The following is a 16,216-nucleotide window of genomic DNA, read 5'->3' on the forward strand; positions in this document are numbered from 1 at the left end:
TCTCTTAAAAAAAAAAAAAAGGAAGAGGCCACAAAATTACCCGATTTTGTATTCGGCAGTGATTACAGTTTATACTGCATGATGTTTCAACCCAGTAAGCATGCAAATAGAATATTTTATTAAAGTCACAGACAAAAGAAATCTTTCCTTCTTTATATGCTCTCTCCACTGCCACAGATTTTATCAGATTGTAGTCAGACACTCTAGCTTCCTTCTCACCTGAAGCGCCTGTCTGATTTTAGGAGAATTATTTCCTAAACCAAATATCCATTTCTCTCTTGTATAGGCTCTATTTCCAGTTTATTGCTCATTTGTTCTGTTTTAAGCTACCAAAATGATCTTCTGGTCATCTAAAAAGCTTTCAGAGTGAGGAGCCAGAAAAGAAATACATATATCATCCATATTAGATGATAATCTTGCAATTTGCTTCTGTAGTGGCAACTAAAGCACAGTTTTCCATGGCATCTATTTGAAGCCAAGCCAGTAGCTGATACTAAAGAAAAGCTCCATGTGGAGGTGCAGTAATAGCACTTTTGACCATGGCTGCATCTAAATCAAAGCTCCATAGCACTTCTTTCTACTATCACTACTCTCATTTTCCAACAGGTATCCTGAAGCACAGAGGGTTTAGCTAAGAAATCCACAGATAGAATAAATTCCAATTCAACCCACGTCAAGTCCTTTTTAGAGGGCGAATATTCAAGACAGGCATTTCATTTTCTCTTTCTGCTGCTGAGGAAGGGCAGGAAGTTGCAGAGGAACTCGGCACAGAGGGGAAAACGGATGTTACCCGCCAAGGAGGGGCAGTATGAACAACATATAGGAACAACAACAAGCAGTCTAGCAGAGTCGGCATGGTCTCATCAGAGAGAAAACAGCCAAGACTGTTGGAGCAAGAACACCCAATTTACACAAACTGTGCCCAAGAGTCTGCAACCTGGCCTTACTTTGAAAATCGGTCACTTCAGTCCTTGAGTTCTCTCCTTTTATTTGGTGATTATATAGCACGTAAACTGGGTGCAGGTGGATAAGCTGCTTTTATGAAGATCTCTGCTTCAGAATTCCTTCTAGAGCACCGAAGCTGCAGGTATGGGACAGTCACTATTCGCACTTCAGTCAGGTTGAGCAACCCTAGGCAAAGGCCAAGCTGCCATCACACTTAGCACTGTACAAAGAGAAATCAACCCCACTCCAAAGAGCTTCTGGTTTGAGTACCAGAGACAGGGACAGCAGAGACACCGACATGGGGAATATAAGGGAATGGAGAACTTCAATAGGCTGCTATATCAGCTCATTTAATTTGTGCCACACGTGTTAGTATGCTCCATGACAATTTTATGGAGAAATAAGAAAGATACTTACGGGGAGTTTTCCCAAATGGGAGAAACAGTCTAGGAGAAAGCACAAAGGTACTTGTCTGAATATTTTACTAGTGCACAAAGAAGAATAGCATCACTGGCAGAGGTAAGCCAAGAGTCAACATTTTACTAACAAATGAGAAGGGATATGTAAACTGGAGACAGGGTAAAAGGGCCTCAAGACAGCCATCCATTTTTGTGGAGACTGCAAAGGCAGAACCAGCAGAGATTCAAAAAGATGCTGATCTAGTTGAAGCATCTGATTAGGAAAGCTGACTTCAAAGAGGCATTCTGAATAGATGGATACAAGTGGGCAAGATGCATTTGTCAAGGGCAGAGGAAATGTTCCATTAATCAAAATGTGAAGGAAGGAGACCTTATGAAAAGGGATTTCAGCTTGAAGAATAGTTAAGAAAGGCCCTCAAGAGAAAATAAAAAATGTAAAGATTTAGAGGCACACTACCTTTCAAAACATTGGTACTGAAAAGTTCTAGAGTTGCACTCAAAATTGCATTGCTAAAACAAGGTGCGGCCAACCTGCAATTTCTTCTGCATACAAAATAAAAATGGAACTGAGACATATGTACATTTAATAACTGTGTATTAAATCAATTTACTTCTTCCATTTACACCTCAAATATTAAGTACCAACAGTTTTTCCTCCCTACACCTACTAGTTCATCAATTGCTTAACTAATCAAGTCACTCACTATAGATATCTGTATGCATCTCACTGATTTTTAAGTTGGCTAGTGCTAATACAGTAACAGTAGAAAAACCCACTCAGCTGACTGAAATGACAGGTAGTGATGACATGTACATCCACATTTCAGGATGCTACAGCCTAGTGAAGTCCAGAAGATGAAAGAATGTTGTTCTTATGTTATGATCTGGCCACATGAAATCAGCTTAGGAATGCACACTGTCAAACCTTGGTAACTGCCTGCTACCTGCAAACACAGTACTTAAAGGGAGAAGAAAATCTATATTCCACAGTAAGTTCCCTCAAATCAACAAAGAGGAAAAATATGAGTACGTACAGGAGCAGCATTTCTGCTTAAATACTATACAAAATTCTGCTGGGTGTGTAATGCTAGAAAATATCAGCTGTTTTACCATTGACTGTGTTGCAGAAAAAGTAATTGAAACATTAATTTACATAACCATGAAAATCCACAAAGCATGTGAACAAGCCAAGGCAGAGAGAGCAGCTTTCTGAAATTGCTTATTACACTGGTCAATCAATTAGTGCTTTGCACTGCTCATCTTTATTCCTATGGGGGGCTAACAGATAGCCAAATCAGTGTGTCCAATCTGCATTTTTTTTCTTAAATACTGCTCAAAGAAACCAGTTTTTACTCTTCCTTTATTAATTTCACAGCCTATGTGACAAATCACACTATTTAGAAGTTATATGGCTTTTTTCATAGACTAAATGAAATCAGTAAACAAGATTAGTTGAAACTGATGGAGGAGAAAGACCTCTGTCTCCATCATAACACATTAAACAGGACAGTACTTTTATAGTACATATAGTAAAGCAAGTGTTTTCCCCTGATTTTTAGGAGTTCAGAAATAAGTATTACATCTTTTAAAATGCATCATTTTAAATTCTATTTCATAAGCCTTTTTTCACATGTGTTTATGGCTGAAAGATCAATTAGGTATTCCTTTGTGGGCAAGTCATTCCCATCAGTTCAATTACTCCATGCAATTCTTTCAGCAATCATAGTTAAATACCCATTTTAATTTTTATTTAGAGACTCAATTATCAAGCATCAAGCAGCTGTAAACATATGTTTTTTCAATTTCATTCTCTCTCCCTCCCTCCTTCCCATGCATTCTTCCCCAGTACGAATACCATTTTACCCCTCAGCATTCTCTAAACCTCCAAATCTAAAACCTCATCTAAACCCTCCAAATAACCCCTAGGATTTTCTCATGCCTCTTTACCCAAACTCGCTGGCTGAAGGCGAGACCATCGCGGTCTATTAGGAGTGAGTGTGGCCTGGTGGACAGTAACGTTTCAGACTGCTTTCATTCCACATGCCTCACAGCCCCGATACCAATTACAGATTTAGCTGTGCCTTATCCTCCCTATGCCTTTCAGGTGGAAAGGAATCCCAATTACTGATTTATGAGGAAGCATTCTGGTTATTGATGCTTTTACATATCTATTTTAATCAGCAGCTGATCCACTTGGAGTTGGTGCTCTCATCTTTCCCTAGAGCCTTTCACAGATAGCCCCTTTCCTTCCAAGGCTGCTGGTAAGTATTGTAATTCAATTCTATTCTTGCACATAATTTGCTAAACTTCAGCGAGATGTCTGTCAAACAAGTCAATATTTTACACTCCAACTTCAATCCATTTTTTGCAGTGTATCAAAATGCAAATTTATTTTCTACTCTTAAGAGTCACAGCTTAAGTAGAACCAGCCTGGAAATTGGAACACCTAAATGAAATGCCAAACTACCAGTTGAAAGAATATCATCAAAATATCTCCAGAAGTCCAAAGATAATAAATGTCATCAGAACATAGTAACAAGTACATTAAAATTCCCTGAGGAAAAAGAAAATGCAGTTATTCATCATATCAGTTAAACATTTATAGGCACTTCAGATTTTTTCAGCTGCTGCATGTAAAGCATGATGTAGTTTCCTCCCAGAGTAATATCCACTCTGTTCAAGTCTTTGTATTATCACCAAAAACTATTTTAATCTAAATGAATAAAAGGCTCATCATGCCTTACCCAACGACTACTACTTAAAAGAAACCTTTTTACAGAGATGCTTTGCCCAGCCTAGGAAAGCATAAGCCCATCCATGGAGATTATAGTTGCAGCTACAAGAAACATACACAGCCTCTGTTTTAAAATACGCCACAGGTAAAACCAGTTAAAATTCCCAGTATGATTTTGTACCATTTACAGAGCACTGCTATGAACCAGAAAGAACTTCCACCACCACGTTAACATGTTAGCCTCACTTAGAGGCTTACAAAGTTGAGATTTGCCCAGTTCCCTTAGTTCTCAAAAAAACACACTACGTGATTTGCTTTCATGAGCTTTTATCGCTGATACAGGCACCAAATTAGATTGCATGAAGAAGCTGACACTCAGGTATCATTACGGTCCTCTGGGTGACCGCACACTTGAAACATCTGGCTCAAACTTTTTAACTGCAAGCTCAAATCTTTGGGGGAAGTCAGAAACTTAGAGGAGAGAACAGATTATCTCTTTGCCCACCCCAGTCCCTTTTACCCACCTGCACAGCCAAAAGCTAGGTGATACCTAGAAGAGGGGCTGAATTTGACACAACACACGTTAGCCTTGGCCTCGATGCTTGCTACCGAATTGTCCAAGTTGGTAGACCACAGCTTCACTAAAGAGAGAAACAAACAAACAGAAATGAGTAAACAACAACAACACCACTCATCTGAAAGGCATAAAATCTAGTTAGGTCATAAATAAGAGTCTGAAAAACCTCAGTTGCCAAGAGAAAGAAGTCAATGATTATAAACAGTTAATTTGTAGTTGATTGCTAGTAAGCTTGAAAACATTCTCAAGTGAGTACTGTAAATATTCTACACATCTCCAACATGCGCCAGATGATGAAAGGTCTGCATTCTGTGTGGCTGGGAACTGCGGAGCAGGTGACTAACCACGTGGTATAGTCTCAGTGTTTAAGGCTCCTGGACCGCAGATTCATATAACCAAGAGCAGCAAGCCTTAATTCCTGTTTGTTCTTTGTCACTGAGTTGTGATCTAAAGTTCTCCGTTCTCCAAGGCAGAATTGCTTTGTGCGGAATAAATATACTTGATTGTATGCTTAAACACAGTGAGAACATATATCTCTAGTGAGATATATATGTTCTCACTCTCTATTTAAGCATATATCATATATGCTTAAATAAGTGAGAACAACTTATTTCACTCTTTAAAAGCTGGCATTGGCAGGAAAGAAATCAGTATGCTGGCTTCCTATGTTGATGTATTTTCTCATTACAAAGAATTCTAGTGTTTTATGGGACTTCTCAGTGAACATCAATTAAACCATTGTACAGTACAAGCTCTTCCCCCAAGTACTCACTTCAGTCCATTTCACAGGAAGAATAACAGAAAATACAAAAGGCTTTTCAAATATAGCCTTCCCCCCTCTCCCCAAACACTTCAAGTACTATTTAAACTCAAAGATGAAGGGTGTCAGGTGGTCCTCACACAGCCAATCTCACCAAGAACGGCTGCATAGCTTACAAACGATGGATGAAATGCTTTGCCCTCAGCCCAGGTGAACTGGCATCAGCCCAGGAGAAGCCTCCAAGACAGGCTGATGTCAACTCTAAGAACGTGCTTTGTTCCCTCTCCTCCTTTTCTTGAGCAAAGAGTTGTGCTGTCCTCAATTACCATGGACAGCATCTGAAGTGGGAAGCAGAGCAAGCCAAAGCCAACGCTCGTGAACGCGGAGGAGCCGCACGAAGACTGGACCCCCTAAACAGCTCCTAAGAGCAGACTGAGCATCTTCAGATCTGTGGTCTAAGGGCCAATCCGGTGTCTTTTTACTGAGGGCTCACTTCGGAGGAGCGAGAAGTGGCAAAAGAGCAGGAATCTTGTTTCCCACTGTGGTCAAGAAAAATGTAAAACAATTGTAACTTATGTTATTTTTTCCCTGCAGAGTGTCCCCCTCTATCACCTCTTGGTCATTCTTTCCTAGGAACTTTGAAGGAGAAACAAGGCTTCCACATGGATTATCCAAGGATGTTTTCAATGGTCAAGAAAAAAGGAGGAATGGTGGTAGGTTTGTTCTAGTGCACCTACTTTTTATAGTTCACAAACAGTGAAAAGCAAAGACTGCACTATTTCTGACCATATGTAGGAGAACTGCTTCAAGGATGAAGGAAATACACAGCTGCTCAGAGTACACTAAGGAATCATTTTAAATAACACTGTGTGGGTATCTGTCAGCTGTCTGGAAGCATTCTAAAGCATCACACACATCCATCATAAACAAACACTGATGCATATTGTATTTGCATAAGTGTTATGTAAAATGCAGTGAAAACAGCACCCACTCTGTTGTTGGTTTTCAGAAATAAACTCATTCACGTTTACCAGAGATAATATATATTCTAAACATCTAGCTGCATTTCTGGAAAAACAACAACAACAAAAAAACCCCAACAACCAGCACCCAACAGCTTTGCAAGCATGACTTAAGACATTCTCTTCCCTCAAGTGAGGCTGAAGAATATACCACCTCTATTGTGTTTGCACTGGGGAGGGTGGAGTGAAAAGGGAGATGGGAAACAATTTTGCAAAACAACAAAACATTGGCATTTTACTTCATGAACAGACACCAACAGATGCATAGTCTATGTTGCAGTGGCAGTAGAGGACATCAAGTTTATGGATGTGATGGTATAGGAAGCAAGTAATCCTATCGTTAAAAGGAGACACTGTCAGCAGACAACATTGCTTAAACTAAAGTAGCACAAAGAGGTTAAATGAGCTCACAATTCAAAGCAATGCTGTGCCCAAATCTAGTACTACAAACAAAGATTGCCTTGAAGCCTTCTAACTAGGTATCAATATTTAAAGCTGTGTCCAATATGGAGAAGTCTCTTCTTAACACCATCTATAATAAATAATAGCCATTTGGTCTCAGTTTTGTAGCAGAAGCTAATTGAGGGCTAAGTTTCAACTTGGCTCTTTTTTCTTCATTTAAGTCTTCAGGTCATAAGCTCAGCTATTTCATCTGGTGAACAGTCAACCCGTGTGTTCAAAGCCATCATAATATTCGTTACAACTGACAGACAAAGATTAGGATCTACAGCAATTTCTGTGATCTAACTGCTGTGGGATACACTGGGCTCCAATTATAGCTTAGCCAGTGCTATAAAAAAAGGATATACGTGACATATAACTACACATAATGAAACATGTCAAGTTCTACCTGGAGTTGTCCATTATTTTTTAAAAAGAACTGACAGGTTAATAAACTCTACCCTCATGAATTATACTTTATTTGCTGTAGTTTTAAGCAGTTTTGCTGAGGTCAAGGCAGTAATTATACAACATACAGATGTCTTGATAACACTCAGAATGGTGTTGATGAGGCAAGCAACCATTCGAGATCAACTATTCCTAAAACACATGTTCCCAAAGCATATGTTTCCTAATTTTGCTGTTGCCGAGAGATACATCTCTCCATAAGGCCAAATATCCTTCCCTCACCAAACAAGGAAGATTATGACTACAAAGCGCCCTTCTTGGTTTAAAACATTTAAATCTTTTCAAATTTCTTTGTAGTTGGTTCAAGCTTTATTTCAGATGCATCAGTTTATAAATCAGTCTTCTACACACCAGTTCTGTGCACAAACACTAAACGAGGTGGAAGCCTGTATTGCAACAGCTGAAGGAAAAATCTACTTACAGGAGAAACACTGCATTCTGTCTTTTGAAGAAATACCAAGTCTCCAACAGTGTACTATCCACACACGTAACAAACCTCTGCAAGTGCTCTAAAGCAAGCTTAACTGAGCCATACTTACATGCATGCTATAGAGGAACAGGATATATGCTGAAGCATACTCATACATGTACTACTACCGCATGTACTGTTGTATACTATTGAGAAAGCTGTAAGCCAGGAATGGGATATTCCTACCAGAAAATTCATTTGCATAGATTTAAGGAGTCCTTAGCAAAGGAAGAAGCCAGGAGCAAGCTGCTGAATTGCCCTGGTAGGTGAAAGTTTTGATCCACTGTCTTGTGCAGGTCAACGGCATTGGGCCCATGCTGTAAACAGCAATGTTACCAGGCAATGACTGCAGGGTACTCCTCCTTGCCAAAGGAAAGTGTAAGACACAGCCAGCCAGAAAATTTTGGTTGCCACTAACTACCAACACCTTGACTGACCTCTTGAGGTATTTCCAATTGAATCCAACAACCCCACAAATCTCTAGGAAGTTATCTTACTTCCCTTAGCCAGGAAAATGAACAAACTGAAAGTTCAATCTGATTTTAAGAGCAGTAAACACCTAAACCTCCAGAAGCTGAAGATCCCAGTATCTAGGGGAAATGAAACCTCTAAACAATCCTCTGGAAGCCCTCAGCAAAGCTGGGGTGGAAACTCCGATCTGCAATTCTTAGGCTAGTTCTCTATCTACAAGGCCATACTTCCTTTTTATGAAGCCAATTTCCCCACTGAATTCAGGACTACCACAAAAAATAGATGCAAGATTAGAACTCATGGTCTTATTTCCTTATCAAGGCAGTTCAGAAGTTACCTTCCCTAAACGCAGCAAAATATGCGTGCACTCCTCCTAGTCATGAGGCCATGAAAAGTAACCTCTCACTATAGCCCAGGGCTCTCATGTGTTCCTGTCTTGCTCCACCACTCCACTTCCAGCTGGGAATAGAGACTATAGTTGAAGAGACTATAGCTTACAGAATGGTACAGAATGGACACAAAACCAGGATTCTTTCTTCAGGTAAATTTCTCAGTATTGCTTGTATCTCCATGTGCTTCAGAGAGCTTTGAAAACAACCCCAGAACAGGGGATAAGTGCTTGACCATCTTCCACAAGCAACTTGTCAAATAACTTCCTTAAGACAGCCCCAAACATGTCTTCACCATGATGGAGGTTTAAATTCTACAGTATCAACCACATGATCTCACTGAATGTTTTGCTCTCACTTGCCAACTTTACCCTGGCTATTAAACTACATCCCCAATCCAGAACAAACAGCAATGTTGGGTTAAAAAGCAGCTGTAAGTCATTAGCAAAGTGCCAGTGACTTTCCTCCTTTGCAAAATTAAAGAATCTTTTCTATTCAAACAGTAGAAAGTCATCCTTTGCTACTTAAATAAGAATTATAGCGTCTGCATTTACAAGTACATAAAGGAATTGAAATTAAGGCTGTGCAGTTTCCCAAGATGCTTGTAGCACAATTAAACACTTTAATTTTACTTACCACTATCTAGGTCGCATACAACTTTGCATCCCTATAGACATACTCAACTACCTTTGCCCCTTTAAAAGGGAAGAGCATGACAACTATAGATAAAAATGAGACTTATTTCAGATACCTACTGTGTTTATACAATAATGCTTTTATGCTCCCATTATCTGCTATTAAAGTAGAAAGACTTTCCACAGATAAGCATCCTATATTATCTTCATTTATTGAAGAGGATGAGGTGGGACCCAAGGCCCAAGGATGTTGTTTTTAATTATATGAGAATCATTTTCTCTCCAGTGGCACTCCATTCATTAGCACCCTTTTGCTGTTTCTAAGCCCTGGCAGGGAAGGTTGCGAAGCGCTGATGATAGGATTATTCATCAGCCATGATGATAGGATTATTCATCTAAAACCTCCTTTCCCAATACATGCCTACTAAGTGTACTGAGAGCTTAAAAATTAGCCTCTAGCTTGAAAAAAAATGAGATAGGCAGATACACACACATCCACAGATAGAAAAGCTGTTGCCTTTTTGCTAGCTTTTTCTGACCACTTGACAGGAATATTTTATACCCATGCTTTTCAGGAAAGGGCAGAGAGATTAGTTCCAATAGTTCTGGTCACACCAATAACTATCAACATTGAAATTTCTTGTCAGAAAGTCCACTGTACCCTTACACAAACAGAGAAGTAAAAGAGAATAGAAAGGGTACCTAGATCTCGAACTTCCCCGATGCCGTACCTGATCAAACAAGCACGTCACTGCTAAACATCAAAAGCCAAAACTCACTCAGATAACATGCACACATGATAACCAAAATCTAACTTGGACAGGTTAGAGAGCTGGTTAAGATAACTCATCATAGGTGTTACCTTTTCTATATACTTAGTCCTTTCAATATGCTCAATGCAACGGAATTTGGATGCTATAACATTAGTTTAATTTGGAAAATTGCTCCTATCTTATAAAGACTTCTAAAAGCTGTGCTTATTTCATACACTTTCACACAGGACTTCACTTGTCACTAATGTCTGTGTTACACTTGCAAATCACAGTCAAAATGTGGTAGAAGTAATGGATGAAATGTTCCAGACAAGTTTTACTCGCCAAAACAACACTAGAACTTTAAAAGTAAGACACTTCTTGAATCGAAATGCAAGTTACGCAGATCTGCAAACTTTATTACAATAACTTCTGAGTAAACATTGCGCTTTTTAGAAACTATTAATGAAGAAATAAACTGTTAAATCAGAAACAAGAGTTCTACTTGCAGCTGCCTTTACAAAGCCGGATGACTTCTTAACATGACAATAGGTGCATGTCTATCTGGAAAGTAAGCTCTTTTTCTAAAATGCATAGCATGAGCGGGGAGCAGAGTGATGAAAAGGTGGGTAATTACAAGGTAAGCGTTCTCTCTTGCTGCATTTAATTGCACAGAAAACATTCTTGACTTCCACCAAATAGGGGGAAGTGTATCAAAAACCATTTTTAAACCACCTTAAATTTAAAATGATCATTAAAGCTACATTTTTGTATGTGAAATTACCAATTACATCAAGAATGTCAAATGCATTTGAGGAACACTAATACAGCTTTCTTTTGAAACAGAATTTAAAAGCATTTTAGTGGGCAGAGGCTTTGCAAGATTTAATGTTTATGAAAAATTAATTTATCATTTCAAAGCTAATCACGAACAGCTCTGTCCAGAGCTGTGTTAGCTCATATGGGAGAGCTGAACTCCACTGACTACAGAACTCAAAAGCTCTTGCTGCTTAGTAACTCTAATTTGATATTGTAAATAAATTAGAGATATAATCTTGTTTTTTAGGGAGGAAGAATATTACATGTTTCTCAGTACTACCTTTTTTTTTCTTTAGAACTTTCCTATTTCTTCTTAGAGGAGAAACATTTCTCAATCAGTATGTTATAAACAGGTGCTTTAAGAGTTCTCCAAAAGCCCTAGGGTGAAAGGACCCAGGAGACTAGAAAGTCGAGTGGCTCCCAATGCTCTAAATCAGTCCATCATCCAACTCCTAAGCTCTGAGAAACACCCTGCGCATCATGGAATCAAGAGGCTTCTTGGGTACAAAATTTGACATTTGGTTTTGATCACCAAGCATTTTTAACTTTTGCTTTTTCACGGACAATCTCATTTTTGAAATACAAATACACATGTTCCTTTCAAAGACCCCAAGGCTTTAACTCAACAAGCTTTACTAACGTTAAAATACATTTTGCTTTGTTTAGTGATCTGGAAAATGATAGCTGGAGCATATTACCCCCAAGATGTGAATATCACACCAAGAAATCTTAATCCAAACGAAGGCTCTCTTTCTCCAAGTCCTGAACAGTTCAGTAATATCTTGACACATTAGTATGTCAGCTACAATATCGAAGGCAGCTGAGGAATCAGCTACTTGAAACATCACCTTTTTTCACCTCTCAAAGTGAATTCACAAAGTGCAAGCCTTCTGCACAGAAACTAAAAAAGAAAAATACCTTTTGCATCATCAGAGCCTGAGGCCAATAGCTTAGGGTCCATCAAGTTAAAGTCAACACTCCAGCACCTTTTCTCATGCTCCTGTTTATAGAAACAAAAAAAGTATTAAAATATACAGTGAGCTGTAATCTGATAAAATAGTAAAAGGAAAACATACGCTGTTAGGCATAAATTGTCAGGAGATTCCTGGTCAGAGAAGCTTACTATGTTTCGCAGGTTCTCAAACGATCTTTTCTCCCAATCAGACCAATGCTTGTAGCATGCTAGACATGCCATGAAAGAAGATACTAGAACAGCAATTAAAAAAAACCAAAAAACAAAAAACCAACCTACAACGGATTTTTTTCCATTTGGAAAAAAGGCAGTAACGATTTCAAGAAAAACATGCTAAAGATCTGTTTTTCCAGCACGGTTTGAGTCACTGTTGTTCCACTGTGTGCTGCCTCTTTTTCTAATATAAGACAGCTGCATGCCCTAATATTGATACAACATCTGTTCTAAGCCATTTCAAATACTCCCCCTCTGAAAGTGGAGGAAAGCCTCACCTTCCTATTGAGGTACTAAACAAAACTTGTGGTGTCTAATCCTGTGTTTTTCCACTCATAAGCACAAGCCTGCACACTCCCAAAACACTGAAGAGCTTTATTTGCTACACAGGCACATCCCACAAGGAAACATAACACCGCATTGAATGAAACCTGAAATTCAGTCAAAGCCTTTGTTTAATGCCTTTGTACAGGCTAGCAAGAAGATGACATGAAAAACTAGCCAGGACAAGGTAATTAAAAGACTTCCAGAACATTTGAAGCAGATGCCAGTATGTATTCCTCAATCTATGTAAATCCAAATAAAAATAATCAAGTAATCTAATCGGAAGCAAAATTAGTTTCTTTTAACACAAGCAACAGCTGGTCCTCTCTAGGTTCATTATTCAGCTTCACAAAGAAATGCAAAACACATCTGAGAGGAAAACAGACAAGACTTATTTTGTCCAGTATAATTTCTTTTTAACTGAGACATGCAAAGGATTAATGAAAACAAGATTACATTTACAGCTAAAACACAATAAAAAAGTAAACAAAGGCTTAAATAGGAACTAAAAACTTATATTGGACTGCCAAGATAGGGGAACTGAAGGCTAGTCTGCAGTTCATTCACTACCACCGACCAGTTAAAATGTACTATGCTCCTAACACAATTTCCAACCTTTTCTACCAAATTGATCACCTTTGCCTCCAACCTCCTTGTTCTGATCACAGGCCTCTTATAAATCATCACATAAAACCCTTTCACATAGAACCATTACTGTGACAAGAAGATATAGGTGCCCCCACTGAAGGACTACTGTACAATAAAGCTGTTCAGACAAGAAATTTGCCAAACAGGAGGGGCATTGTTTCACCTGGTGGAACCTAAAGCCTGTTGCTGGACTAAAAGCCACATCTTAGACCAAACACTGTCCCCCAACAACATAGTCCATGGGTGAGAAAAACAGTACTGCTTACTGACTGCGCCTTACCTGGTAGACCTTGGATCTTTGTCCCGTGAACCCATCCCACAGGATGACAGTGCCTTCATAGTCACTGCTGGCCAACAGGTTCTTGTGGTAACTACTCCAGCTGATACAGCTTAAAAAGAGAAACAGTCACGGTCAGTCTCACACTAAACCATACCTTACAACATAAAAATCATTCTTGCGATATGTCAGGCAATTAGTGTCTTTGCAAAGTACGCAACATTTGATCAGTCACCCCATTGAAACACTCAAGCAAAGACAAAACCAAAAGCCACCAGAAACATGGCAAACCTTTCCAAGCAAAAAGAAAATTTTTATTAGCCTAAATGACAGCTCTCCCTCCTCAATATAAAGTCCTAGAGTGTATTTGTTTGTTTTTTGATACATTCATCTCTCTTTATACTGCTATTGTTCTGCTACTTGAATTCCATACAAATTCACACAGAGAACTTGGCTTTTGACTTCTTTGTCTCTCTCTCGAATAGCTACCACTTTTATTATTACCACAATGATAACTACTTACCTAACAGAAGCTATACATGTAAAATATACAGCTACGTGGGTTGCAAGTCAATCTCTCCTCCTGACACATAGGTATGTTCTATATCTATGTGCAAAAATCAAAGTTTGCGACTTCTGACAAACTACTTTCAGCTTTCTGTAAACAAGGAAAGCTCCCCTTCCTACCCAGGAGAAAACAGCAGTTTGTTTACAACAGACAGTTTAAGAGATATTTCTGACAAGGAACTACAAAATATATTGCATATGTTTATATTTTAAACTGTATTAAGTGGTCATGTAAAACTAGATGACAATTGGAATGACCAATTCCAGCCATTAAAAGACAAAACATGAACAATACTGCCAAGTCCCGTTTATACTGTTCTGGCAATATGCCTCCACTCCGACTCCTGAAAATGTGACAGAGGTAAGAAAATTTGTAATACTTGCTCACCAATTTTTGGACCATCTGGCACAAAAGCATGCCAGTTGGTATCAACCGTGATGCATGTAGCAGAAACTGAACTGACAGATCCAATTCGTACAGGTCAAACAGCTCCAACACGGCTAACTAGATTATGGCAGTCTTGGGGCCAAGTTTTAACCAATAGTATAAACTAGAAATTAATGATTCTGTAACTCTTTATTAATCCTTTGATTAATGTAGCTATAGATTGAAATATAATGTAGAGACATGGAATCACTTAGAAGTATTTTACCTCAGAAGATTCTTGCTTCTACTATGCACTTGCAGCCTTTTTTCCCTTAGGAATAAACCATTTACACGCAGAGGGGAAGAAAAAACCCTTTCATTTGTTACGGCATTTTAAAAACATCAGCACTGTTGTTCTTTAATTAGCTAAAGAACAGCAAACACTGGTATTCTACTCCTGACTACGTTCAAACTTAGCTTACTGGAGCGTGAATTTCTAACTACAGGGGAGCTTAGGACCACTAACCACTACTCACAGCTAACTGCTATTTAGTTGTGTGGAGTCAGCAAGCTTATTTGACATACCGGAGCAGCCATGTAATAGGACTAGTGGGAGGTAAGAAACCCAACTGTTTAAGGTGAATCTGAATAAATATGCAAAAGGAAGGACATGATATTGGTGCTTGCATCAACAGGAAACTTCACGAAGTGATTCAAAAGACTTTCAGCTCTGACTTCCTCTGTCTGCACAAGTTAATCTTCAATTTACAAAAACGAGACCAAGTCATCTGACAGCAGCGGTTTTCAGCAACTCTCTCACATCACTGCATGATGCTTGGAGAAAACCGTCAGGACACTCCTTCACACGTGCCTCCTCCCTAGGAGCTTTCTTTAGAACGGCCAGTATGGAAAGGACATTCGACAACGCTATCCACTTTGTCAGTGGTGTGGTCTATAAGCAGGTTAAGCAGACCCCACATCAACCCCAGGGCTGCCTAGTACAGCCTACAATAGGCTAGACTGGGGAATTGATCCAACTGAAAACAACTTGGGGAAATGTATTTTCTCCCAGCTTTTGAACAGCCTTGATCTGTTTTTGCTATTTGGCCTCACAGGCACAGCAGAGAGAAGTGGGTGGAAATGTGAATAAGCACTCAGGACTGGGGGTGGTGGAGCAGGGAAAGCAACAGGGACTGCCTAAGCTGACGCTGATGCCAAAGGAAGTCATGTGGGTTATAAGTTTGATAACCCATCCCTGCACTATTAGCGTAAAGTTTTGCAAATGTGTTTCCAAGCCCTTTCTGGCCTTCTACATACAAGATTAATGTCTTGAGCATCTCTAGAAGTCTCTTACCCAACCTGGATGTGAAGCTCCATTTCTTCATGGGTAATTTTCATCTCCTTGAATGCCTCATCCCTACAGAAGTTTTACTTTCAACCTGTCACCAACACTTCTCCCTGTGCCCATCCATATCCACCTAGTCTGCTCACACACTTGGACGTTTCCTTCTTATAACAGTACCTGTTCTTTTTAAGACTTTGCATCCAGAAAATTAAGAGTACTACATGTCCAGTGTAAGGTCACAGAATCACAGAACAGTTGAGGTTGGAAGGGACCTCTGGAGATCATCTAGTCCAACCCCCCTGCTCAAGCAGGGTTACCTAGAGCACGTTGCACAGGATCACGTCCAGGCGGGTTTTGAATATCTCCAAGGATGGAGACTCCACAACCTCTCTGGGCAACCTGTTCCAGTGCTCAGTCACCCTCACAGTAAAGAAGTTTTTCCTCATGCTCAGTGGAACTTGCTGTGTTTCAGATTGTGCCTGTTGCCTCTCATCCTATCACTGGGCACCACTGAAACATCTGACCCCATCTTCTTTACACTATCCCTTCATATATTTATACACATTGATAAGATCCTCCCAGTCTTCTCTTCTCTGGGTTG

At 39.4% G+C, this 16,216-nt stretch overlaps 1 protein-coding gene across 2 annotated transcripts in view; it reads right to left on the reverse strand.

Moving 5' to 3' along the window:
- COP1 (COP1 E3 ubiquitin ligase) overlaps window positions 1-16,216 on the reverse strand; it is a 136,778-nt gene that overhangs the window by 53,919 nt on the left and 66,643 nt on the right. For both annotated transcript variants that reach the window (XM_067300581.1, XM_067300582.1), the window contains exons 13-15: window positions 13,340-13,448; window positions 11,820-11,901; window positions 4,623-4,739 (exon numbers count right to left, since the gene is read on the reverse strand). In XM_067300581.1, coding sequence (XP_067156682.1) covers window positions 4,623-4,739; window positions 11,820-11,901; window positions 13,340-13,448 — 308 coding nt within the window. The remainder of the gene's footprint in view (window positions 1-4,622; window positions 4,740-11,819; window positions 11,902-13,339; window positions 13,449-16,216) is intronic.

The sequence above is a fragment of the Apteryx mantelli genome, chromosome 8, assembly GCF_036417845.1.
Source record: "Apteryx mantelli isolate bAptMan1 chromosome 8, bAptMan1.hap1, whole genome shotgun sequence".
Classification (NCBI taxonomy): domain Eukaryota; kingdom Metazoa; phylum Chordata; class Aves; order Apterygiformes; family Apterygidae; genus Apteryx; species Apteryx mantelli.